This window comes from Ochotona curzoniae, unplaced genomic scaffold (assembly GCF_017591425.1).
Source record: "Ochotona curzoniae isolate NIBS_2020 unplaced genomic scaffold, NIBS_Ocur_1.0 scaffold_1852, whole genome shotgun sequence".
NCBI classification, from domain to species: domain Eukaryota; kingdom Metazoa; phylum Chordata; class Mammalia; order Lagomorpha; family Ochotonidae; genus Ochotona; species Ochotona curzoniae.
In genome coordinates, this window is record NW_024467087.1 from 8,290,410 (window position 1) to 8,315,904 (window position 25,495).

Below are 25,495 nucleotides of genomic sequence, written 5' to 3' on the forward strand. Positions count from 1 at the left end.
TTTGATCATTAGTCTTGATGCCTTGACAATGCTTCTGCTGCATGCCTACTGAAAAGCAAAATGATGCTCTTGTTTTTTTTTTTCTCATTCCATAGCAGGTGGGGCCTTTTCAAGGGGCTTCTCTTTTGCTGTCATTATCTTTTATCATTAATCTGAGTTGCTATCTTCCGAAACAGACAAAAGTAAGTCCTTATTTTGTAGTCTGGGTGATGTAGGGAAGAGGGAGTGTGTTTTATGTAGTAGAATGGAATAAATATATGAAAGAATGTAGTAGGATCAGTCATGCTTGTATTAGGAAAGGGAATGAGAACAAGAAAAAGGAAATGGCATCAGAGGTAGTGTTGAGAAAAGTGAAATGAAGAGAAGAATGAAGGAATCCAGAAGCAGGAAACAAAAAAACCCATGAATAGGGAGTTGTCTCAGAGAAAAGCCATAATTAGCCACAGTGGTTGTGGTAGGTTTAGTTGTGACAACATTGTGATGAGTCAATTCACTTTAACCATTTGCCCGGAAATAATCACACCAACTGGGTTAGAGTATTAAGGGAAGGTGGGTACAGATGTTAGTGTTTCATTGTTAGAAATGCAGCTTATTATTTTTTATTGATTTATGTATTTGAAAGTCATAGTTACAGAAAGAGAGGGGGCAATATGCACACAGAGATAGCAGCAGCAGAGAGAGAGAGAGAGAGAGACAGATCGATCTTCTTTCCACTGACTTACTCTTAAGATGATCACAATAAACCAGTGCTGATCCCTGGCGAAACCAGGAGCTTCATCTGGATCTGCCAAATGGGTGGTGTGGGTTCAAACATTTGGGTCATTTTCTCCTGGTTGCTCAAGCCATTATAAGTGAGCTGGATGGAAAGTGTAGCAGCTGGGACACAAATTGGTGCCCATAAGGGAGTCCAACCACAGCTGAAACAGTTCTGCAGTGAGGACAACTCCAATGGAGCTGAGAGCTAGAGCCCGAACACGCACCTCTCTCCCCTTGGCTGTGCAGTAAGCCTTACTTGGAAGGGGAATCCGGCGAGCCCTCCTCTATGTCTGCCATAGGAAGTGTCAGATATTAACTATACATTAATGAAAGCCCTAAATAAATAAATAAATAATGAAAGTTCAGTAAGCCCTGAGACCTCTACTTTCACTTTATCTCTTGGAAAGCTGTAGACAAAGTACTTGTTAGTCCTTAATATTTACAAAATATGCCATGACCCATCATGGGAAGAGCAGGGATTTATGTAGGTTAGAGGTTTATTTTGGCTCAGTTTTGACACTTAAGACTAGATGGACCTATTGGTTCAGCCCCTTGGTGAGGCAAGAAGATGAGGATGGCATAGCACTCATACAGACAGAATCATAGGGTAAGCCAGGAAGAAGAGAGAGAGAGAGAGAGAAAGAGAGAGAGAGAGAGAGAGAGAGAGAGAGAGAGAGAGAGAGAGAGAGAGAGAAAGGAACTGCACTGACTCAGGGTTATAACCAATCCTTGCATGAGAACGACTTCCAAAGTTATACCCTCCAGGACCTAGGACCTCCAATTAGGCCCATCTCACAAACACCATAATTACAACAAGCCTCTACCCTTACATTTTCAACTATTAACATTAACTCATTAACCACTAACATAAGACTTTAGGAACCAAGCCTTAACACATGGGCCTTTAGGATGCCTGAATTTGTATGCAAGCTCTAAACGCTGACTGAATAGAAAAATAGCATAATCTAGTTACTTAGTACAGTCAACAAATGCAGCAAGTTAATGACACTTTGGTAATGACATAATGATGATATTTATTGTGTTTCATGCACAAACCATTATGTTATATCATGGGATAGGCACTGGAATTAGTCTTAGAAAGTTTCACATGGCTCTTATAATTGTGTTGCGAGAAGGTAAAATATAGGCAAGTGCAACTTTGCTAACAATTTACTAATATATCCAAAAATATTTTAAAAATTAAAATGGCTCGCATGAACTATTTTCTCTTACTGGAATCAAGGCAAGAGTAAGATATGAAAATTTTCTGCAAACTGACGTAGGTTAAGGTCTTGTGCATGCTATCTACTGGGGGAAATGATGGCTGGATCCTCTGCTTCGGATTTAGAGAAAGCGAGAAGCATTTCTGTGAGAAAAGGCCAACTTTGATTACCCACTCGGCTTTGACATGAAAGATTCCTAATGTGATGTAATGATAGGTTTGTGGGTATAGAGCTGGTGCTGCCCAGTGATATTCATTGTTTCAGAGTGAGACTGAATCACTGAATAGGCACTGGCTTATTGTTTCCTCCTTCACTGGAGAAGGAAGTGACAAAATATTTAAAGATGTTTGTTACTGACAGGCATCCCAACATTAAATAATAGTGGTCCAGATGTTCAATTTTATGGGAGACAGAAGGTCATGCAACTGCTTGTTGTAGATTAGAAAAGTCTTAGTGTTATCAGAAACAATCATTGACTTGTCTCTCATAACTTTCCCTCACTCTAAACTCCAGTTGTTGCCTATAGTAGACTAAGGGAACAGAGATGTCTGGACTCTCATTTTACTTATTTAATGCTATGTAACAAAGTGCCCTCCACACCAAGTCAAGTGGCTTAAAAATAACATATCTGAACAATTTGCACAGGGTGCAGCAGGAATTGCTGGTTTGTGTTTCCTGCAATATAAGGGCTCTCTGTGTAGCTGGGAGCTGGCTGGGGTCGTATGTCAGGAACCTTGATCCTTGCCATCAGTAGGATTCGACCAACTTGGGCATTTTTTTTTTTGTAACATAGGTACCTGATTTTTTTACATGGTGGTTGGGTTCACCCAGAGAGAAAATAGAACTCAAGTTTCTTAAATGCCTTTTCCCGAACTGCCGAACTGATACATCACTTCTGCCACATCCCGTTGGTAAAAGTAGGGCACCAAACAATTCTGAATTCAAACAGAACAATATTAGACATTAGGGTGGCTCCAGGATTAGAAGAATTTGTGGTCATTATTTTTGCTACCATTGCTATACAACATGTTACCTCAAAACTTATTAGCTATGGACAACAGTTTAATTTTGCCTCTGGTTTCAGGAAGCAAAAATTTCTGAACAACTTCACCAGGTGGTTTTTCACTGGCTGCAGTCATATGCAAGTTTGGGGCTTCAGTTATCTGGAGTTCTGACTTAGCTGGACAAGTAAGGTTGATCTCCTGCTTAGCTGGCAAGCAACACTGGCTGTTGTCTAGGGCTCAGCTAGCACTTTCAGCTGGAGAGCCTAGATATGAACTCTCCAGTATGATGTTTTCAAGGTGGGTAAACTTCATGCATGGCAGCTGACTTTCCCAAGAACAAATGTCCCGAGAGAGCTAGGTAGATGTCACATGGCCTTTTATAACCCAGTCTAAAATTAACAGTACATCATTCCTACCGTCACTTCCATGGTGAAGCCATTGCAAGGCCAGCCACTCTGGAAGAGAGTCCCCCACTTAGCAACAATGTTTGGGAGCTACCAAGTGGCTGTCTTTGGAATGTAACACTACAGAAGTCCAACTCATCTGATTCTGAGAGAAATCCACGTTAAATCATGATGTAGAAAACTACTACAGGGTTTGAATGAGAAATGCATGCCATTTAATGTCTTCAGTTTTGATTCTGAAACTTCAAATTGGTGAACTGTGAGCTTCAATATGAAACTCATTTGCAATTCCCAGATCTTGGCCGAGCGGGGCTTTCTGCAGCTCAAGCATCCTGGCTGGAAGTACAGCTTTGCCAGCGTGCCGCCTTCAGAAATGGCTTTCTACCATGTTTTCACAAAAGAAAAATGTGCTCTGTCCAATGAGAAGTAGTCTTGTCACTTGGTGGTGATGCCTCATAGCAAAGTCGTTATACCCAGGCAGTCCACACTTCCAGGGCAAAGCCTTAAGTGTGTGTGTGTGTGTGTGTTCCATTCCCTCACTAGCTTCAACCTTATCCTCTAGCAAAGACAATGGAACCACATGGCCTCTTGTCCAGAAATATTGCTCAGACTGCAGGACAATGAGCAAACCTGAAATTCACAGGCTGGAGTCTTGAGGCCTTTGGAGACTGTCAGGAAATAGATGCCAGGGTGATGACAGGGCCAAGAAAGCAACTCTCAGAACTTATTGCCAAAGACTCAAGCCCCTGCCCTTGCTCTGGAAAACAGCCCATCTCTCTTTAGAGGCATGGTAATAACAAGTTTTGATTTAGAAAAAAAAAAAAAAAACAACGCTTCAATTCAGCATTAACTTACTTGACTCTACAGAGTAATACCTGTACCCCATATTTTGGCAGATATGTAGGATTCTCTTTCAGGGAGGCAAGATGGGACTCATTTCACCATTCTCACAAATCGGAGACAAGCCCAATTACCAGATAGTAAAAATTGCTAGTTTGACAGCAGAGGGTACTTTCTCAGCAATGGATGGAGAGGATGGCTCTAGATGGGAAGAGGAAGTGTGGGGTTCCTTTAGTGGAGGAAAAAGCAGTCCTAATCAATTACACACACAGATGCTAGATCTTCTTCCTGTTGACTCACATTCTATGTTTCCAGGAAGCTTGACCAGCAAGAGACTAGTCATTGGGTCTTGCCTTTCTCTGAGCTGGTATCAAAATATTCCATTTGTATTAAACATCAAATGGCAATTTGAAGAGAGGAATGATTCTTTTCCTTTCACAAATCAGAGTAGCTTTGACCTCTCAGGCAGGGTGTTCAGAAGTTTTGTTGCAATGAGAATGCTTGTCTTAGCACTTAAACGTTTATCACTTCTGATCTTGGCACACATGCTCACATGAAGTCAGTTATTTGTGTCCATATGGACATATGCCAGTGTCATGCTTTTGAGTTGTCTATTTCCTTTTACTTCTGGTTATTTTCGGGGGCTTTACAAGGAAGAAAGACTACATTTCAGTTGTTTGAATTTATGAACAGACTCCACTGCTATTCTCAGGCACCTATTGCCTCAAGTCACCCCAACCATGTTAATGCATGTTAATGATCCTAGGTTTATCCATGTGTTCACCAGTATAGTTCTTTAAGGAACAGATGCCTGTCATCAGCTGGGGGATACCTGTGTCTGTCATGCGTGGGGTGGGCAGTGTGAAGAGAGGCAGGTCTTACCTGTAATTTGTGCAGAGAACTTGCGTATAAATCATGTGATAGGAAAATATCGACACCCAGAATAAAGTACCACGCTCAGCATCCAAAAGACAGAGATCTTTCAAAAAATGATCTTTCTACTAATTGGGAAGTTGTGGACAAAGGAAAAGGTATAGGTATACTTAGAGAGAGAGAGAGAGAGAGAGAGAGAGAGAGAGAGAGAGAGAGAGAGATTGATTGATTTATCACATTTGTTAAGGATGATTGAAAAGACTTGCGAACTCAAGATTGACAGGTCTGCTGAAAATGTGCCTTTCCCTATCTTTAAGAGACTGCTCTGCACGTTGTTCATGTAGTGCAATGGAGAAAACAAGGGTTTTCAAGACAGATTTGCCTGCCTTCCTATGCTGGCTGCCCATTTTGTTACTCAGGGTCCAGCAACTAGCAGCTGTGCAACCTCGGGGAAAATTACTTAACCTATCTGAGCGTCACCGTTCTCCCTTGTAAAGCGGAAATCACAACAGTAGCAAGCTTCCTAGGTCTGAATGTGAGGAAGAGGTCATGATGTAAATAAAGCTTTCAATTCACTGCTTGGCATAAAGCTGGGCAGTAAATTGGCCGTAATTACCTTTGCATGCAAATTATTTAGGAACTCTTCACCCTCTTTCCTCTGGCCCTTTCCTCTAAATCCAGCCAAGCCTCCATCTCTTTTGAATTCCGGTCATTTGAAGAGAAATTCTGTCCTTCCTGGACTACTGATATTAATTAATGGTCTAACCTTGGCCGGGGTAATCACATTGTGTCATCAAGCTCCAGATTATTAGATATTATTTACAAGCAAAGCAGACCTCGGGTTCCTCCCAGACTGAGGATGGAGGCTGCAAATTGAGTTTAGAGGGTTGGTGACCTTTAGCCCCGGGCTGGCAGCAGGGGCGGGGCACACTTCTGATCTTGAAAGCCACAGCAGGCTCTCATAATTGAGTTACCGCCTGCGATGCGGCAGGACTAATCCATCTATATGATTTCTTCGCCCGGTTTAATACTATTAACGAAACCGAATTAGGGAGCGAGTGGGGTTTTCTGCATCTGCATAGCCAGGCTGAAGTCTTTGGTTGGATTAGTGGGCGGCTCTAAATGCCAAATTATGACAGTGACCACCTTGCTCCAAATAAGCCTCAGGCTTCCGGGGATCAGCAGGGTCTCAAAAGGCCGGCCCCGGACAGCCCCTGGGGCTATTCCTGAGTTTCCTCTTCTCCTCCCCCATTCTCTCCATTGACTTTTTCTGTTAACTTATTTACCTATGCCCCCTTCTCCCTTCCCCCCTCCCGGAATCATTTCTAATTTTCTTTCTAGTTTTAATTTTCAAGGCACGTTCCCGGGGGGATTGGTGTCAGAAGCATGCCCCAGGCGACAAGTCGACCCTATTTAATTCCTCTCCAGCACTTGTCCCATGTCTCCGATCAGCCTGTTTTCCTGGGCTTGAACATCCCAGGCAGGCTTTGGGTACTCCTGCCTTTAGTTTACCAAGCACAGCGAGGGGCCTACGTGTGGGGTTGCGGGTGGGGGTGGAAGGTGGCAGTCCTCTGTGGTTAGGTTCACTCTCTGCCCTAGTGACACCCGGAGAGCAGCGCGCCCTTCTCTCCTCCTGAGAATGCAGCTGTTTCAATTTTGGGCAATTGGCCAGAGACGAAGAGTCGCCGAGTCTCGGACCGAGAGTCCATGGCTCGGTGCAGGCAGGTGCCAACGGCGGAGTCCCAGAAGTGTAGGTGGTTACCAGCGCGGGCCGGGGCAGCACAGCCAACCGGGCGCGAGCTGAGAACAGAAGGAGTACGGGGCCCAGGGGGCCGCCCGACTTGGATCTCGGCTGCCAACAGCGAGTGCCCACCCGGGCAGCGCCCGCGGGCCCTACGGGTCCGGAGGCTTCGGGGGCCGCCCGGCTGACACGCTTGCCCGCACTCTGCCGGGCTCGCCGGGATCTGGCCAGCAGGCGGCTGACGTCGGCGCCCCTGCCGAGCTCTCCTTTTACTACAGCCGCCAGGCGGCTGAGTGGCGCCCCGCCCTCGCCGGCCCCCGCCCCCCGCGTGCCCGCACCTTGGCGTGTATATAGAAGGCGCCGCGGGGTCCGTGCGTCGCTCTCTGGGACCAGGGAATTCTTTGGAAGGAGAGCGCAAACGAGGGAGCGGGCCGTCTCCGAGGGGGTGTGAGTGTAGGGAGACAGACAGCAGGTAAGGGCCGTCGGTTCCAGCTCCTCCTCTCGCGAGCAACTTGGGCCCCCCCTTTGGACCAACGCATGGGACCCCGAAATGCGATAATTAGATAGACAGAAGGAGACGAACCTCCCCTGCCTGTTCCCCGTGGGCGAGAAGCTGCGCGGTTCTGCGGTGTAACAGGCTCACACGTTGCTCATCACATGTGCAAACATTCCCTTTTCTGGGAGGCTCGTTATTTTTAAGTGAATATTTTCGTCTTTGTTTTGAAATTTTTTTTTTAAATCTTCCTGGGGGGGTGGTTTATTCTGATTGAGTTGGCGGCCCCGCAGCCGCTTGCGAGAGGCGGGGTAAGCAGCCCGCCGGTGCGCGGGTTAGCACACCCGAGCAACTCCTGCGGTGGCCCGCGCTGGCCCGGCGAGCGCTTTGCGCCGAGCCCGGGCAGGCCAGCGGCGGAGCCGGGGAGTCCCGGGCGCGCGTCTCGGCGGGCGCGGGGCGCGGAGGACCAGCCCCGCCGCTTTGTCTCTGCACTTCTGGAGCGCGGGGAGCAGCTCCTCCCGCGGCCGGCCGCCCGGGCTCGCGGTGGCTGCGGCGGTGGCGGCGACGGCGGCGGTGGCGGCGGCTCCTCCTTCACCCCTCTCCTTTCCTCCCCACTCTCTCGTAGGCAGCGGCGGCGACAGCGGTGGGGAAAAGCGGATTTGGCCCCGAGCCACACCGAGGGGAGCTCGCGCTCACCACTTGCCGCCCTAAGCGCTCTCCCAAGTCCTATCCGCTCGGCGAGGACTTCATTCTCCTGGGCGAACCCTGTCAAGCAAGCTGGGATCTATGAGTGGAAAGGTGACCAAGCCCAAAGAGGAGAAAGATGCTTCTAAGGGTAAGCCCGCCCGTCCGCCCGCCGAGTCCGCCCGCCTCCCTTCTCTCGGTTTCCCTCGCCCTGTCGCGTGCGCGCTCTCCCTGCCCCCACCCCGAGCCTAAGCTGCCCGTGACCTCTGTGAACCCGGGCGAGCCAGGGGAGGGGGCGGGGCCGCTGCGGGGTCTGGGTTTGTGCCGCTTTTTTTTTTTCCTCCTTCCTCGCGGGGAACTGTCCCCCGTGGGGGGCCTCCAGCCTCCTCCGCTGCCCCTCTGGACGCGCGGTGGCAGCGCTGCGGGCAGACGAAGCTGCTGCAGCTTGGAGCGCCAGGAACCGCGCCGCCTGCTCCCGGCCGCCTGCCTGTCTGTGCGAGTGTCTGTGTGTGCATGTGCGTGTGTGTGTGTGTGTGTGTTTGAGCGACTGTACATACGTGTGCTGCGCGGGGGCAACATGGTGACTTACTCGGGAATCTGCCCCATTCTCAGAACCCGAGCTGAAGCCCACCTTCAGCCCCCTCTCCCCGCCCCCAATGCAAACAAAGAGCCTGGCCGAGATGCTGAACCCCTCCCCCCATACAGGCTCCTTCCACCCCCACACACCCTCTACTCCCAACTCACTACCTGTCCTACCCCCTGGGAAGGCTGGAGCTTGCACCTTGAGACACACCGAGTGCAAAAGTGAGCAGTCGGCTTGGGCGCCGCCCGCCCGCGCTGCGCCTCAGCAGCGCAGCCTAGCCATACCCCGGAGAACAAAGGCGCCTGTCCCCTTGCCACCAGTGCCCGGTGGGAGTGGGCCTCCGTGGGAGGGGGCGGTCTCCTCCCTCCACTCCTTGGGGTTCAGCCAGCTGGCCTGAGGCGCCTGGCCTCCAGTGCACCCCTCCCGGCCCCCCAACACACACTTGGTGCGCCTCTCGGCCTGTGCCTCCCACCAGCTGATGGGGAGGCAGAGTGGAGCGGGACCAGGCTGGGGAGAACTCGCAGAATAAGGAGCTCCCCCATCTTCACTACACACAGATGAGCACACACGCACCCGCCTGTCCTGCCTGGCTTGGCTGAGGTCCCCCTAAGCTCCAGAATGTAAACTGGAGAGAAGAGCCTTGGAGACCTGGGTGAGGGGACAGGCACTGAGAGGGCGTGAGGAAGAGCAGTGGGGGAATGGCAGGTGCCTTAGGCGCAAGTGTCCGAAATGGCTGCAGAGCAGACGCTCAAGTGGCCTGGGCTGGAGTGGCCCTGAGGGACCCACGCAGCCAACTGCAGCGCCCCACGGCGTGTCCACGCTGCAGAAGTGCGACTGCAGTGGGGGAGCCCCAGCTCAGTTCCTGAGTCTTCAGGCCCCTTTCCCTCCCACTTCTTTATTCCTTTTTCTCATCTCATCCTGCTCTCCTGTCCCCACCTCTCAGGGCTTGCTTCCTCCGGGAGATCCTAGGGCAGCGGCAGCCCTCCCCCGCTCAAAGTTGTCAAACTCTTCAGCTCAGGGCCCTTGTCCTTGTTTCTGAGTGAAACTCTTTCTGTGGGCAAAGGGGTTTGAGGAAAGGCTGGTGGGGTTTGTGGGGAGTTAGATCTTGTGTGCTGAGGGTCAGTGTTATCAATGGTCTGGCACAAGGCCAGGATTGAACTCCCCTTAACCCAGGCATCCTGGTTGGCTGTTTGAGCTGCACTGATGAATTAGAAAGAGTAACTTGGCAAAGCGGAACTGCTGCTGTACGTTCTCAGGCTTTCTTTATTGTGGAAAGTCTAGAACATATCTTCATAGGATAAAGGGTCGTTAAAAGGCTTTGTCTTCCGCATAGAGCCTAAACAAGTAAATACAATCCAATATTTTAGCACCAACCCTTTCTATTTCTGGGAATACGTCCAGTTTGATTCTGGAACTTTGCTTTCTGATTTCCATCAAGTTATTACTTGAGGTTTCTTTCAGACTACCTTTGGGAAATGCCGAAGCAAAGTTATTTTCAGAAAAAAAAAGTTGCTGTTTGAAGAATATCAAGTGTCCAAAATAGATGAATAATCTGGATATGGCAGGTTTCTGTAACTCAGTAATGATGATTTTCAGTAGGCATTGTTGAAATGTTTCTTTGAATTGTCACCGTTGAAACTGCGTACCCTTCCGTAGCTGCGTGCATAGCACCTGGCTGTTCTTAGAGCAAGGTGACTGTGGAAAGCAACTTTCAAGAGGACAGCTTACTTTCTGCATGAGAGGAGGTGGTGAGATTGCAGATACTAAGAACAAGATTGTCATTTCTGGCTTTTGTTGGTTCTTGAGTTTAGAGTGCTGTCAGCATGGTGAAGTGGGGCAGTCATCAGGCCCTCCTCCTTTGAAGGATACGAAATCTTATGTGACCAGATTTGAAAGCCTGCTTTTGATGTTGGAAATGAAACATACCAAGTCCACTTATCTTTTTAACCGATTTTTTTTGTATTGACCGTATTTATAAGTGGTTTGATTATTTACAAATTTTCGATATATTGGTCAGTTCTGTTTGCTTTTTTAAGCTAAGAAATTAATTAGCATATTGTAACACAGAAAGCTGTGTTACCAAACATTTAATAGAGATTTTGAATGTGCACACATTTAGCCTTCAACAATGGTGTGACAAATGATTGAAGCAAGTCAAATAATGTAGTAACAGTTTGAATTTCCCAATCTGTTTTCTGAGCCTGCTGCTTATTTAAATCCAGCCTCCCACCCCATCAGTTGGGGCTCATTCGCACAACCTGTCATTACTACATGGAAGATGATTGTGTATTACAGTGTTTTGGGGGTTTTCAAACACGCATAATCGGTACATTCCAGTGTGTTGCTGAATGAACTATGGCTTTAGGAACATATACATTACTGCATCTTTAAGTGACATTTTCTTCGACTCATTGAAGTTAAGAGTAGTGACGAATGACGATCTTCCTGGTAAACTTTTCAACAATGTAGCTAGGTAGGATAGACTATTCTGTTTGGAACGGGAACTGAATCTTTATTCTGATGAAAACTATGAAAGAGGCCTCTTGTGTATCCAGTTGCCTTTTGTGTGTTCATTCATATGTTGCATAAACTTTCAAACTGGCAGGTGTGTATGGAGTTTGGGTCGTATAACTCCTGAACTGGAGGATTTGTTTCCATTTCGGGGAAGAAGAAAGCATAATATTTGTTTGTTCAAGCAGATATTCACTTAGCTTTGACTCACTCTCCTCTGCCTTGTCACATCAAATCTTTCAGCAGTCTTTTGTTGGAAAAGCACTCAGTTGAGGCTGTGTCTGGTTTGTTGCAACAATTTCCCTGGTATCAGAAAACTTGCAACCTATTACAGATAAAAACCAAATCTGTTTTGGATTGACTAAAAGTCATAGCAATTCTCAAACTTTAAATCTGTTGTTTGGTTTGTAGCTACGTGTTTAAAGTGGGATTTCCGCGCCCCCCATCCCCCAGCTCTTTCCTTTGTGTTTAGCCCAAGAGTCACCTTATCCAGGCAAGTTTCAAAGGCAAGGGCTTCTGGGTGGGATGGCACTAGCGTCCTGATGGCTCATGCTTGCCACCTGTGTGATGGAAGTCAAATCTATGAATAGTCCAAGAAGCCAGCCACTGTCACAGCGGTTGCTGTAATGATTGTTGATACCCATGTACATTCATGGCTGTAGCTCATTTCCTCTTCATTTTCTGGCCTCTCTCAATAGCCTGGCTACGTTACCTAAGCAGAACAGAGCGTTGTGGTTAGGCAGCCAGCTTTCAAGGCTTGAAGCCCGAATGTGGCTCAAAAAGCTCATTTTTTGATTTACTATGTGAATCGGTTTCCATCAGGTGTCTTTATCAGAACTGGTGTTTTTAGAGGTATGTTATAATAAACCATGATGTTGGTGATTTCTTACTAAAAAATACCAACAAAAGGAGGGAAATAAAGCAGTGAAAATAAAGCAGTAACAATACAAATTTTAAAAATAGCAATCAATCTACCTAGCAGTCATGTTAGAACATCTAAGAGATCCTGAGATGAAGGCATAATACCTGCAAATCCTCTACATCCTCTCATCCTCTGATTCACGCCCCAGATATCCACAGTGAACTGGCTTGGCCTAGGCTGGGCTGGGCTGTTACCCTGACCTGGGACCTCAGTCCTGCTCTCCCGCACGGGTGGTTGTTGAAGGACATTTTGAATCTTTTGTCCTGCAAAACCAGAGCTAGGGGCAATTCTTCCCAAAGGCACCAGGAGCTGTTGAGGTAGAGATGAATGAACAGGAAACCTCTTGGCTCACAGGTTTAGATAAAGGACCTGCTAGATAAACAAGCTGTGGTTTGGGAATTGTCTCTTGCTATTGAAATGTAAATGGCTCAAGCCCCCTCCCTGGATGCAGGCTTGACAACCTTCTCTTAAAAGTCTGCTGCTGTTAATAAACTGGCTGTTGACCATCAGTCAGTGTTATTTAGGGCTCCATGCAGAAAGCCCATCGCTGCTGGACAGCGACCAGGAGACAGGGAACCAACTACTTAGTACCACCTGCTGCCTTCTAGACTCTTCAGCAGTAGGAAGCCGAAATCAGGAACTGGATTAGGAAATCAGATTTGGGGATTCTGAGATAGAATGGCAGCATCTTGATTAGTCTTAATCACTAGGTCAAATTCCCACTACCATTATAATTTCTAGTGGTTTGAAATTTTTTTTTCTTTTTTTTTTTTAAAGATTTACTCATTTATATTGGAAAGTCAGATAAACAGAGAGGAGGAGAGACCAGAGAGAAAGATCTTCCACCTGCTGGTTCACTCCCCAAGTGGGCACAACAGCCGGAGCTGTAACAATCCGAAGCCAGGAGCCAGGAGCTTCTTGCGGGTCTCTCACACAAGTTACAGGGTCTCAAGGCGTTGGGGGCATTCTGTACTGCTTTCCCAGGCCACAAGCAGAGAGCTGGATGGGAAGTGGGGCCGCTGGGATTAGAACTGGTGCCCATACGGGATTCCGACATGTGCATGTAAAATGAGGACTTCAGCTGCCAGGCTACCACACTGGGCCTAGTCTGAAACTTCTTTATTGGTTAATGCTGATCCCAAAATGGGTGCAATATAATATTAATAATTTATGGTGCAATAAAGTATAGGGATGAGCTAGGTGTCCTGGGTCTTCTTCCTCACTTAGTACTGCTTCCTCTGAATCTTGAGTGGAGTTCATATTATTAAATAAGGGATGGGGCACATCTTAGGGCTAGAGATGTTGGTGAATGGAATGGTTATTGTGAGTGGAAGCAGAAGTTACCGTGTGTGAGAAGCTGATATCCACATCAGGGAGATGATTGTGGTGGTTTCAAAGACAAGTTCAGGACCAGGGAAAGAAGTGGAATCAGAATTTGGGGGGGATCAAGTTATAGGATTTATTTGTGAACGAGTGAACAGGGTGATGAAATTGTTAGCATCCCAGGTCTCTTTGCAGCTCTCCTGTTTCATGTCTAAATCAACTTTTCATTCTGGGAATTTCATTCAACACGGGGCAACTAGAATGTGTTTCAATTCATCACACATATCAAAGAGTCTTTCTGCTGGGTTTCTTTATGACTTCCTGTTTTGGAATTTAGAACTTTGAGAATGGAAAATAATTGCTATCTTTAAATAATTTGAGGAGGGAAAGACACAGAAATTAAAGTGTAGTACGTTGAGGAGATTCTAGTTGTCTATAAGTTTACTAATGTTAATGTTATCTCGGGTCTGGCCCAGTGGCCTAGTGGCTAAAGTTCTCTGCTTAAACACACTGGGATCCCATACGAGTGCTGGTTCTAATCCCAGCAGCCCTGCTTCCCATCCAGCTCCCTGCTTGTGGCCCGGGAAAGCAGTCGAGGATGGCCCAAAGCCTTGGGACCCTGCACCCACGTGGGAGACCTGGAGGAAGTTCCTGGCTCCTGGCTTCGGATCAGCGCAGCACTGGCTGTTGCGGTCACTTGGGGAGTGAATCATCAGCTGGAAGATCTTCCTCTTTGTCCCTCCTCCTCTCTGTATATCTGATTTTGCAATAAAAATAAATAAATCTTAAAAAACAGCACATTTCTTAAAAAAAATTACCTCTAAAATGTGAAAACTGGGTACCTATTATTGTTTTAAAAATTAATACAGTACACAAATTGTCTTCATGATTCATTTTGTGCAGTTGCCAGTTCGTTCTCTCCTGACCTGAAGATGTGCCATCACTGGAGTTTATCAGCACAAGCTGAGCAGTGGATTTCCGGCACACTGTCCTGTACTGTGTGGTTTATCTTAGTCCATCTTCGTCAGCTTTCAATGTAGGTTATCTATTTGTGATGTACTGGTTCTACAAACTCAGCCAAATCTTGTGGCTTTCTTAACATTCAATTTAATCATTGTATTGAATGACCTGAGGAAACACTTCCTAGGGTTGTGGATTTCCAGAAGTGAACTAATGTCCTAAAGGAAGCAAAATAACCTGTAGCAGTCATTGTGAGTCTAAGCCCTCAGGTCCGAGTTCTCCTTGAATAGCATGACTATTCAAAGCAACATTTACCTGGGTATTTACTCTAAAACAGGTGGTTTATATTAGAAAGGAGGAAAATTCTTGATTCTTGCACCCTGATGGAAATATGAAGGACTAGTATATTGAGGGATTTGCATTGTAAGTAATATTAAGTCTAAATTACTACTACTGTTTATGGAGATTATTGTAAAGCAGTTTCTACTTCTTCCTCTGCCATCTGAAATTGCTTTTAGCACAGACGTTGAAAGTGAAATAGTTTTCGTGTCACTGGCCAGTGACCTGCCCCCGAGGCAAAGGACTCATCCATATTTCTGCTGATTCTTCTAAATCTAGGCACACTCTTGGTTTCTTTCAGCATGTGCCTGTGGTTGATGCTGAATAAAGTACAGTAGGGCTTGCCTGAGTTGGGTCACTTGCTGACCTGCTTTGGAGACATCAAAGTTGGGCTAGATGCTCATTGTTTAGCTGTAAAGAATTTCCTGTTGGGAAAGTCTGTCCTTTCTGGACCCAGGCCCCAGAAGAAGGGAACAGACCTGTAGTGAAAGGCAGGCCTGACAAGAGACCAAATTAAGAAACTTAACCATTTCTTTTTAAAGCACAAACTCATTTTCCATTTCTTTGGACTGATTTTTACCTGTGATAACATGCATCAATCTTTAGTCCAGTGAATTCTGACAAATGTTTATACCTGTGTAATCAGCACAAAACCAAGAAATATTCCCATCACACTGGATTATTCTGAGTGTTTTCTTGTTAAATCTCCCCTCAAAGGCAACTATCATTTTGATTTCTGTCATATATTTCCTTTCCCTGTGATTATCATGTAAGTGACGCACACAGTATGTACTCCTTGATTTCCAACACTTGCAGTCACCTCCCTCTCCAGCAAGCTGCTTCTCTCCCCTGGTGATATCCCTTCTCCCTGCCTTGTCCTTTGCTTTTTTGGAAGGCTCTGATCCAGTCTTGTACTAGAGCACTCATGAAGAGTATTGGACCCGGGCCTGGCGCAGTAACCTAATAGCTAAGGTCCTGGCCTTCCACATGTCAGGATCCCATATGGGCGCTGGTTGCTCTCCTGGCTGCTCCACTTCCCTTGCAGCTCCCTGCCTGTGGCCTGGGAAAGCAGTCGAAGTGGCCCAAAGCCTTGGGACCCTGTAACTTGTGTGGGAGACCTGGAAGAAGCTCCTGGTTCCTGGCTTCGGAACGGCTCAGCTCTGGCCATTGTGGCCACTTAGGGAGTGAGTCAGCAGATGCAAGATCTTTCTGTTTCTCCTTCTCTCTGTACATCTGACTTTCCAATAAAAATAAATAAGTATTAAAAAAAAGTATTGGACCTGTTTCAGGTAACACCCAGTAGTTGTTGAGTAACCTAGGCAAGAGAAAGGAATTCGTTTAAACAGAAGTTTACTTTATTATTTAGTAACAAATAAAATCAACAATTCTTCAGCGAGTTTTTCTGTACCAGGTGCAGTTCTGGACCTCGGCTTCCGATGCAAGACACCCAGTCATAACAGAAGGATGCTCTTTGCTTCGGCATGGGTAGTCTGGCTTTTCATTCGAGAGTGTGTTTCTCAATTCACACCTTCCTTCCGTTACACTCTTCTTGCAGGGAGCTTGCCGGGTGACTGGGGCTGTCAGGGCTGGAGCTTCTGTCCGTATGAGCACGATGGTACTTTTCCCCAGAACGATTTTGTTGGCTTGTTTCACCTGTGTTTTCAAGATGACCCTTTCTTTTAATTTACTGTTGAGTGAAGTCATTTATTATTATTTTTTATGACATGGCACATGCTTTCAGTCTTCCAGTGGAATCGTGTGTCTCGTTTCCTTCCTCAGCATGTTTCTCAATCCTGCCAGTTCTCCCCTACCTCACCCTCTCTGATGTGCTCCCCTTCCTTCTTGTCAACAGATGTCAGTGGCTTTTATTAACTGAATGAGGCTCCTTAGGGTGTGCCTGGCTATTTGGAGCATTCTTATTTCTGGATTGTTCCCTTATGATATCTAAATTAACCCTGAGGGGGAATAAAATCCCCCCACCTCCGTAAAAGCAGCTCTACAGAAGCAGCTTTTCACTACCTATTATGTAACTCTTTTTAAATGGGAAAAAGTGTGAGCTTTATTTTTTATACTATTTATGCTGCCTTCAGTTAGATAATATTTCCAAAAATATATCTTGTTAACAGAGACACACGCCTTGAATGAGCATATTAATTATAGTTTTCAATGTTGGGAATCACGTAGTGTTTCTGAGTGCTGCAGGAACCTATGTTTAACAGTGGTAATTAACAGTCACGAGGCTACTGCATGGCTATAGGTAAGTTTAATAAGAAACATGCAGCCCAGTTCCCTGAAATCCCTTCAAAGGATGGAGGTAGCATTTCTGTTGCTTTCCATCAGCAGGTTGGTAAACACTTCAAGTTCTTAAAATATTTATCTTGACTGTTAGAAAGTAAACAAGCCAAAGGAGTGCAGTTCTTGAATATGCCCACAGATATTTTCAGAATCTTCTTTCAATCATGTCTTTGAAAGTAGTGAGAATTGACCTGCTTCTTTTACCTTGGATACTCCATGTGTCTGCTTGCCTCTTCTCCCCTTGGGGGGCTTACTGAGCATGAAGCCTTCCAGGAGCTCTAGGATTTGCAGGAGGCTTTCACAGATCCAACCATGTGAGCCATTCTCCTGGAAACGGGGCAGGGCGCTCCCAGATGCTTTCCTTGCACAGAGCATTTGTTTTCCCGTTAGCTGGGAACTGGGCGATCGCGCTCCACGGGATGGGCAAGCGGTGTCGCGCCCCAGTCGCCACGTAATCTGGCAGGCGAGTTTATTACAGACCTCAGAGCGCTCATTAGCCTCGTGATGTGGCAGCTGCCTAAAAAAGCAGCACGGAAAAGTTGTGTCACCGAAGGTGAAACTTGGTGAAGAACTGCGCGGCGCTCGGCATGACAAAGCTTCTTCTGGCGGCGGCGGTGGGCAGTGGAGGGCTTTGCCCACTTATCCTCGGTGCCCACGGCCAGGCCGGCTGTCTTTGAGGCGCCGCAAATGGAACCGCGGCGCCGGCCCAGGGCGCCGGCGGTGTGGCTGTTGCTGGGGGTGGGGATAAGGACTGGGCGCTCCGGGGCAGCCTCGAGGTGTAGCCCTGGGGCTCTTGTGCAGCCTGTGGGAGGCGCCGTTAAGATGGTGGCAGTCGGCTGGTGGCCGCCGGGCGGGGCAGAGGGAGACTTGCTCCTAGGCCCCCTTCCTGCACTTACCAAAGCGCCCTTTTCGCCATACACCTGACCTGCCCCCTGGACGCCTCAGAGGCAGACACACGGCCAAGATTCTAAGGGGAGCCTTGAAGTCAGGCCTGGCCAACAAGAGAGCTTTGCTTTCTCTGTCCTTTGGTTAATGCTGATTCGGTTTCAGCTGTTCAAAAGCCGAAGCTGCATCTTGAGCAGACTGCTCAGGGCTGTTTTGAATTTATTTTTGTGCTTTCGTGTTGCTTCTGTTTCATTGCATTGCCTTTTTTCGGATTACAACATAATGCGTGTTTACTGGGGACAATTTGGAACATAGTAAAAGCAGAGAGAAAAAAAAATATCGCCCAAGGTTTTACCCCCAGGTTAACTTTGAGTTTTTCCTTCCTAGCTTTTTTCTCTTTATGTTACAATAAACACATAGTCAATGACACTTTAAGTACATGTGTGGTATCATTAAAAATGTATTATGTCTTGTTCTTATTTTCTCAACATGCTAGTATGTTATTCCATGTCACTAAGTAATTGGCACCAACATTGTTTATTGTGTATACTGATGTGGACATAGTGACAAAGGAGAAATGGTGGTTTTGTGCCTATGGGTTTGCAGGGTTTACTGCACGTCTTTGACAGCCTTCTTATTGGGCTCCATTCGTGCTACTAAGTATTTCATAAAAATACATGGTGCATATGTGGAGAGACATTTGTGTGTGTGTGTAACCCTGCAAGTACAAAACAAAGTATATGCGGACAACTACTCAGTGTATAAGCAAAAAAATAGAAGAAATATGCTTAGAATAAATCCTGGAAGAACATACACCAAAAGTTACCGTTGAGTGCTTGGCTTATAGAAGGTTTTTAGTTTTTATTCAGATGTGTATTATTATATTAATGATAGAAATACAGTAGAAATAAAATATAGATGGTCTTCAGACTGACTTGCCTGTTGCAGGGCCCACCATTCCTTTATCTGGAATGCTGTTTCTATTTTACATTTTGTGATCCCTCCAAGTGTTGTGGGGTAAGCAGCCAGTTTTGGGTCATAAGCTTGGAAGTCACTCTTGCCACCACCTGTGCTTCTGTCACCCTGGCACCCCGGCTCCTGGCCTGCCCAGTACCTGCTTGCTCTCTGGCTTCCTGCAGACAGGCTCCAAGGACAGGTAGCCCCTGAGCATGCCCCTGCGTGTCTGTATTCCTCACCCTCTCTTCACTGCTCGGGCAGGACAGTAAAGATAGCAATGCTAAAATGCTTTGCGTTTCCAATCTGTGTACTTTCAAGAGTTCCAGGAGAGGTGAGGCCTAGCAGTGATGGTATGTGGGCAGAGAAGCCAGGGAAAGGTGAATGTCTGCAGCTTTGTTTGTGTGTGCAGGTGGCTTATTGCATGTCTTTTAGGATAACTTATAATTACTAGGGAAGCTGGGACATAGGTCTTCAGTTTTATGGATGGACTTCAGGGTAATGACCATTTGTTCCTCCTGCTGTTTCAATTCAGAATGGAATGCCATATGGACTTGTCATCTGCTAATTTCTAGTGAGCCATGTTATCGCCAGGCTTGGTTAATACAGACTCCTTAATACACTCTACGCTTGTCTGGTGGGATCTCGCTCGCACCGCGCAACACAAGTTTACATCCACCAGGACGTATTTTTTCCACCTTCCCAGCCGGAACTGCTTACTCCCTGCCCTGGGTCCTGAGGTTACCCATTGTTGTACTAGGCATGTCGATTTGGGGTATATCTCCTGGTAAACTCTTCACCTGTTATGTTTTATATACCCAACTTGACAGTACTCTCCTCCAGGGCTCTTTTCCCGAAGCAGAGGCTTGATAAATGCCTGTTGCTTCATGGCAATGCTCAGCATGTTGCCTGCTTCTTTAACTTTGAAGCTCTATGCAGAAAGCCCTGTGTGCCAGCAACATTCCAGCTGGGCTTAATAGGGCTAATTTAATTTGAGATGTAATTGCTACTTTATGGTGGGCTATCTTCCCTGTCAAAATGACTGCATAGTTAAAAAGCATGGATGTTAGAGGTTTGGGTTCACGTCTAAGTTCCTTATTTGCTGGGTGCCTTGGGGTAAGTGATCTTCATAACCCTTAGTTATTGCTAAAGGAAAACGGTTACTTTATGGGGTTATCTTAAGGACCAGACTGGATAATAGTGGAAAGTATCAAAAATTGTTAGCCACATAGACTTTGGTCATACTTTTGATAATATTACTAAAATAGTAGTAATTTTCGTGTTGATTATTTGAGTAACAAAATATTTGTGAGAAGGCTTGTCAGCAACAGACACAAACTTATAAGTTTATGCTTCTGACATATTCCATCTTAAGAGATTTCAGTTATATCAATTCATATATTGGTTCACTCAATATTTAGTAAACTCTATGGCAGCTGCTGCCTCAAACACTGAACCTATAGCAGCGAGCAGGACAGATAAGCATCCATGCCTTCATGGGGTTTGTATTTTCCAAGTTAACTTTGGAACCCCACACTCCCAGTGTGTGAAGCACTAGGCTTCCTGGGGGTGATATGTCAAGAAGTTAGTTACCTGGCACACATCCCTAAGACCTGCACTAGTCAAAGCTACCAAGAAGACAAGCCAAATGGAGTCGGATGTGGATCTGAATGAATAAAGCTGTGGTTTCTGATCCTGCTTGTGCATCAATATCGCCTCTCACCACCTACATGCCCCTCTATGAAGACCTAGTTTAGTAGACCTGGGCAAGAGAGTTTTTCCATAAAATTCTCCAGTACTTTTGTTGCACATCTGGTTTAGGGACCTACTGCCTTTGAGCAGTAATGCTTTTAAAATTGTCCCAATTTAAAAATCACCTGTATAGTTTACTTGAAAATAAAACAAAAATCAACCGTCCCCTACCCCTGACCTGCTAAACCAGCATTTTAAGAAGTAAGCTTGATAATCTGAATTGTAAACAAGTGTCCCATCAGGAAAATTGGGGAAGCTGTCTTGGAGATAATGACATGGAAGTTACATGTGGATGTGTTGCAGGGAATTCCACACAAAAGATGACAGCAGCCTCATTTCCTGTCTCACATGAAAAAAGAATTTTCATGTGGACAATTCCAGTGTAGAAAGCAAGGTGTATTTAAGAGACAGTGAGAGAAGAGGTCTCCTGCCATAGTACCAGAGGGGGCTCCAATGGAGGAAGGCCCTGAGCAAATGGTGGAAGTGGTGTATTTATGCACCATCTCAGGGGCAGGGAAACAAATGAGTCACTCAAAATTCAGAGAAGAAAGAAAGAAAAATAACTCATTCATGTTGGGCAACAATGCCTAGCACCTTGTTCGGAACGAAAAGGACATCAGAAAGCTGTGAGTAGTGGCTTCCTCCTCCCTTCTGATGATAAGCTGATAGCTCTGGAACCATCTCTGACAGTCTCAGGTCTGGGCTTAGAATGGGCTCTACCTCCTTGCTTTTGTCAAGACAGTAACTCTAAGTGAGGGGCATTGCTATTCTGATTATATTCCTTTGTTCTCCCTCAAGGGGACTGGGGGAGAAAGCTAGGGAGAATGTGCTCTTGGAAGGGTAAGAAATGGAGAGAAACAATATTTTATATTTTGAAAGATAACTTCACCAGGGACCAGAGGCCTTAGCTACCTGTTAGGCCATCTGACTCCTTACAGATGTACATTTTTCTGCTTGGCTAGGTCCATAGCTTTCCACAGGCTCTCAAAGTAGTAAAAAATAACCAAACTTTTATTTAAGCTGTAGCCATTGAAACCAGACCCAACACTGTGGTCAGCTGTATAATTTGGCTCCTCAGTTTATTCACAGGTTGAATTAAACAATCTGTCAGGTGGTGGCACAGTGGATCAACAGGCTAATCCTTTGCCTTGCAACAGTGGCACGCCATATATTCGCCCATTCTAGTTCTGGCTGCTTCAGTTTTGCTCCAGCTCCCTGCCTGTGACATGGGATAACAGCAGAGAATGGCTCACTTCGGTTCTTGCACCTGCACGGGAGACTCAGGGAAAAGCCCTGGCTCCTAACTTCAAAACAGGAGAAGATGGCGCAGTTCTTGTGCTCCTAAGTGGGAGACCCAGGAAACTTCTGGCTCCTGACTTCAGACCAGCTTCTGCTGTTGTAGCCATTTGGAGAGTGAACCAGCAGATGAAAGACATACACATACACACACTCTCTCTCTCTCTCTGCTGCCTTTTGTCTGTAAATCTTCCTCTCAAATTAAAAAAAAAAAATCTTTAAACAATCTGTAAGGTCTCTCCCAGCTTTACTCCCATTCTACCTACAAATGTTTATTATGGAAGCATCTTTGCTCTCTCTTTCTCTTCTCACTGTAGACCTTATCTCCATTCTTGCAAAGCATTGGATTGCAGATATTGCTCTTGCAGAGCAGGACTGTAAAGGAACCTTAGGGGATGCCTTTCAAAGCTGTAGTTAAGTGTACGGATGCTGGGGTCATTGCTCAAATAACTGGATCCATTTGGTAACTTGAGCCTCAGTAGACCTTACAGTGCTGAAATAAGGAAGTGGGGGTAGGGTTCATGTGAGATAGCTCTTGGTCAATCTAGAGCAGGCCAAGGAAATTCTGCTCTTTCTCGGACTTTTCTTTCCTCAATGTATCTGGTAGATGGGTGGCAGGAGGAGGATGCAATGTGAGAGTTGGGCCAGACCTTGGTGCATCCCACCTCCTCAAGCCCTTCACGCAACAAGTAGTATCCCTGTAGTTGGTTGCAGATCAATCAAGTGCATTGACCTATTACTGTTAGCTACTTTGAGGTATAAATGGTTTCTTCTTCCCTTATGGAATTGGGGGTTCAACTTGCATAGCATGACCTGATTTGTATTACAAGAGACTTTGTGACTTTGACAGATTTCACCATTTAAAAAAAATACCCAGCTTCCTCCTTCTATGTCACTGAACATAAAAGCAACTTTTGAGTTTATGGCACAAAGAGCGTGCCTTTAAAGGGCACTGTGCACAAAAAGGGACGAAAGGGAGGCAAGGCAGTTCATCTTCTTTTCCGAGGCCATTGTCTCCAGACAAGTGACACAACTGAATACCTTGAAATATCTTGTATTGATTTTTATTGCAGTCATCTCCCTAGGATCTGAAAAACCCAGTAGAAGATAATAAACTTGTCTCTAGCCTTTGAGCCAGACTCCAGTTGCTTAGTTTACACAGCTGGAAGAAACGCGTGTAGTTGTCCCGCTGAGAGTGGAATTTTCTCTGGGGTGAATCTCTTTTGACCAGGTTGTATATAGGTGAGACACTCTATTTATGAAAGCCTTATATATACAAGTTGAACTCAAATAGTGAATGGGGAGGGAGTTATAGTGGTGAGAGAGTTATTGTTTGATAAAAAGTTTTTCTTTTCATAGCATCACTTCCAGTGTACTTGAATATTTCCTTAGGGATTGAGAACTGCTTGATTAAAAATAAAGAAAAGTCAAGCCTAGAGGCCTCTTGTTAAAACCTTTGAGTTCCCTGCAATTCTAATTATAAACTGTTACCAGAGTGACTGTTTTGTTTCCTAGTTTGTTCTTAGAATTTTGAAACATTTTTAATTTTTCATTGTGTTGAAGCATACAACATAAAATTTAATTTGTGAACTATTTGTAAGTGGGCAGTTCTTTGGCATTAAGTACATTCACATTGTTCTGTCACCATCACTACCCTTCTCTGCAGGTTCTGAATCGGAGATCACAGTGGCCAGAAGGGACCTTGTCACTCATTTGTTACAGTCTTCCCCTTACAGAGAAGAATCAGGCAGTGGCCACCAAGCTCATTGAACAAAGTGAGGGCCTAGGCCACTGCATTTCCATGTCAACACACTGACCAAATTTGGCAGGTGGCCTCACCTAGTCTACGGGTGGCAGAATCAGTGAGTGGCATAAATGTCTAAGAAGCTTTTTAAAATTTTTTTCTGTTAGCAGAAACACATTTATTTTTGTGATTGAGAGCCAAAAGATCCTTTACAGACTGTCTAATTCAAATTCCTTACTTAAAATATTGGCTCTATTTGCTATGTGTAAATGCAAACTGAACTTCAAAAAGATGTTAGTATTCTAATTTCTAAAATAATGGAGAATTCTCCCTAAGCCTCCCTTTCACTAACTCCATGACATTCCATGGTTGAAACCAGGTCCTTTGTGGGTGGCAGTTATTAATAAGCTTTCCTTGAGATGTTTACACTAAATGCTGTGACCTAAATAAGGTTGCTTGGATTGTTTTTCCCCACAAACGCAAGAACAGTTTTAAAAGTATATTCTGCCCCCCCCCAGCCCATGAATAAAGAAACTGAAGCTTGGCATTTTTCTCTTATTTATGTATTAGGTGAGAAAACTTTCATTAGATGGTATATAGTGTTTCTGCAGAAGTTACACACTTGGAATTTTTTGGCAGCATGAATATTTCTTGTAGTAGAGCTTGATGATAACATACTATGTAGCACTATAATATGAATGTGAACATTTTATTATAATTTTGGTGAAATGTGGTTAACAAAATGTGCCAACTTCATCGTTTTTAAGTGCACTTCACTACTGGATAGTACCTTTACATTGTTGTGCTACCCATCTTTAGAACTCCTTTATCTTGAAAATCTGAAACTCTGAATTTACTAAGCCACAGCTTTCTCTTTCTTCCTCCCTCAGAATATGTCAGGCACCATTCTGTTTTTTTTTCCATTTCTGTGAGGTTGACTAAATATCTCATACAGAGACCTGCAGTGTTTTTCAGTTTTTGACTGGCTTGTTTCATTTAATATAATGTTCTCAAGGTTCATCCATGTTGTAGTGTACCTGCAGATTTCTTTCCTTTTAATGTCTGAGTAATATTTCATTAAAGAAAAAGTATTGAATTCCGTGGAATACATGATATTTCATTGAATAGAAATTTCTCATTCTGTCACTGGAAAAATCAAACTTTCTAGAGTCTTGGAACAATTTGACATTTTTATTTGTTTTTATCTGCTTCTTTAGGTGTGAGACATAGCTTATGTTCAGGAGCATAAATCAGGTTTAAGTATGTGGCATTATGGTGTTTTTCCTTAACCCCTTGTAAATATTGGGAGATACATTGAGTACTCGCAATCATGTAGAGGAAGATGTCAGCCCTAGGTTTTAGTTTTGATATTGGAAGGTAACTTGTCTGTTTCTACTGTGAATTCTCTCTTTTCCCATTCATCTGTGAAGATTCTTTGTACAGGTGTTGTATGTAGCCTTGGGTTGTGCATCTAGTGCTGAGTTCTGAGTGTATATCAGGGCATAGGTTTCCACTCCATGCATTGGTTCCTAAGTCTTGTTTTTCATGTCCTCTGCCTTCTGTTGAACCCCCTCTAAAATAATTATAAGATTCCTAAAATAGAAATCTCCCAACATGGACTCTGGTTTTTAATAGTTCCTAGCAGTGTCAAAATATGTTCATGTTCCCATCGATGGGAGAAAGTGTATAGATGGATTTATTTTCAGGTGATAGGCAATGCATTAGAGACACATGCCTGACAATCTGGTCTGCATTCAGGGTATCAGCCATATGGCAGGCTCAGTGACAGGCACTTGGAAAACTGGTGTAGAAGAGTTTTTGCTTTTCAGAGTTGATAGTGGGAGGAAAAAGGCGAGGAAGCAATGCCATTGGCTGAAGATGCTAGTGAAGTCCCAGAAGATACAGGAAAGGGA

At 45.2% G+C, this 25,495-nt stretch overlaps 1 protein-coding gene across 2 annotated transcripts in view; it reads left to right on the top strand.

The window, feature by feature from the left end:
* The first annotated feature begins 7,185 nt into the window (after nucleotides 1-7,185).
* Nucleotides 7,186-25,495, top strand: part of FGF13 (fibroblast growth factor 13) — a 492,935-nt gene continuing 474,625 nt past the window's right edge. Inside the window, exons 1-2 of one of the 2 annotated variants that reach the window (XM_040999498.1) lie at nucleotides 7,186-7,313; nucleotides 7,960-8,169. In XM_040999498.1, the coding sequence (XP_040855432.1) occupies nucleotides 8,121-8,169 (49 nt within the window). In that variant the 5' untranslated portion in view covers nucleotides 7,186-7,313; nucleotides 7,960-8,120. The remainder of the gene's footprint in view (nucleotides 7,314-7,959; nucleotides 8,170-25,495) is intronic. The other variant, XM_040999500.1, reaches the window with a different exon arrangement.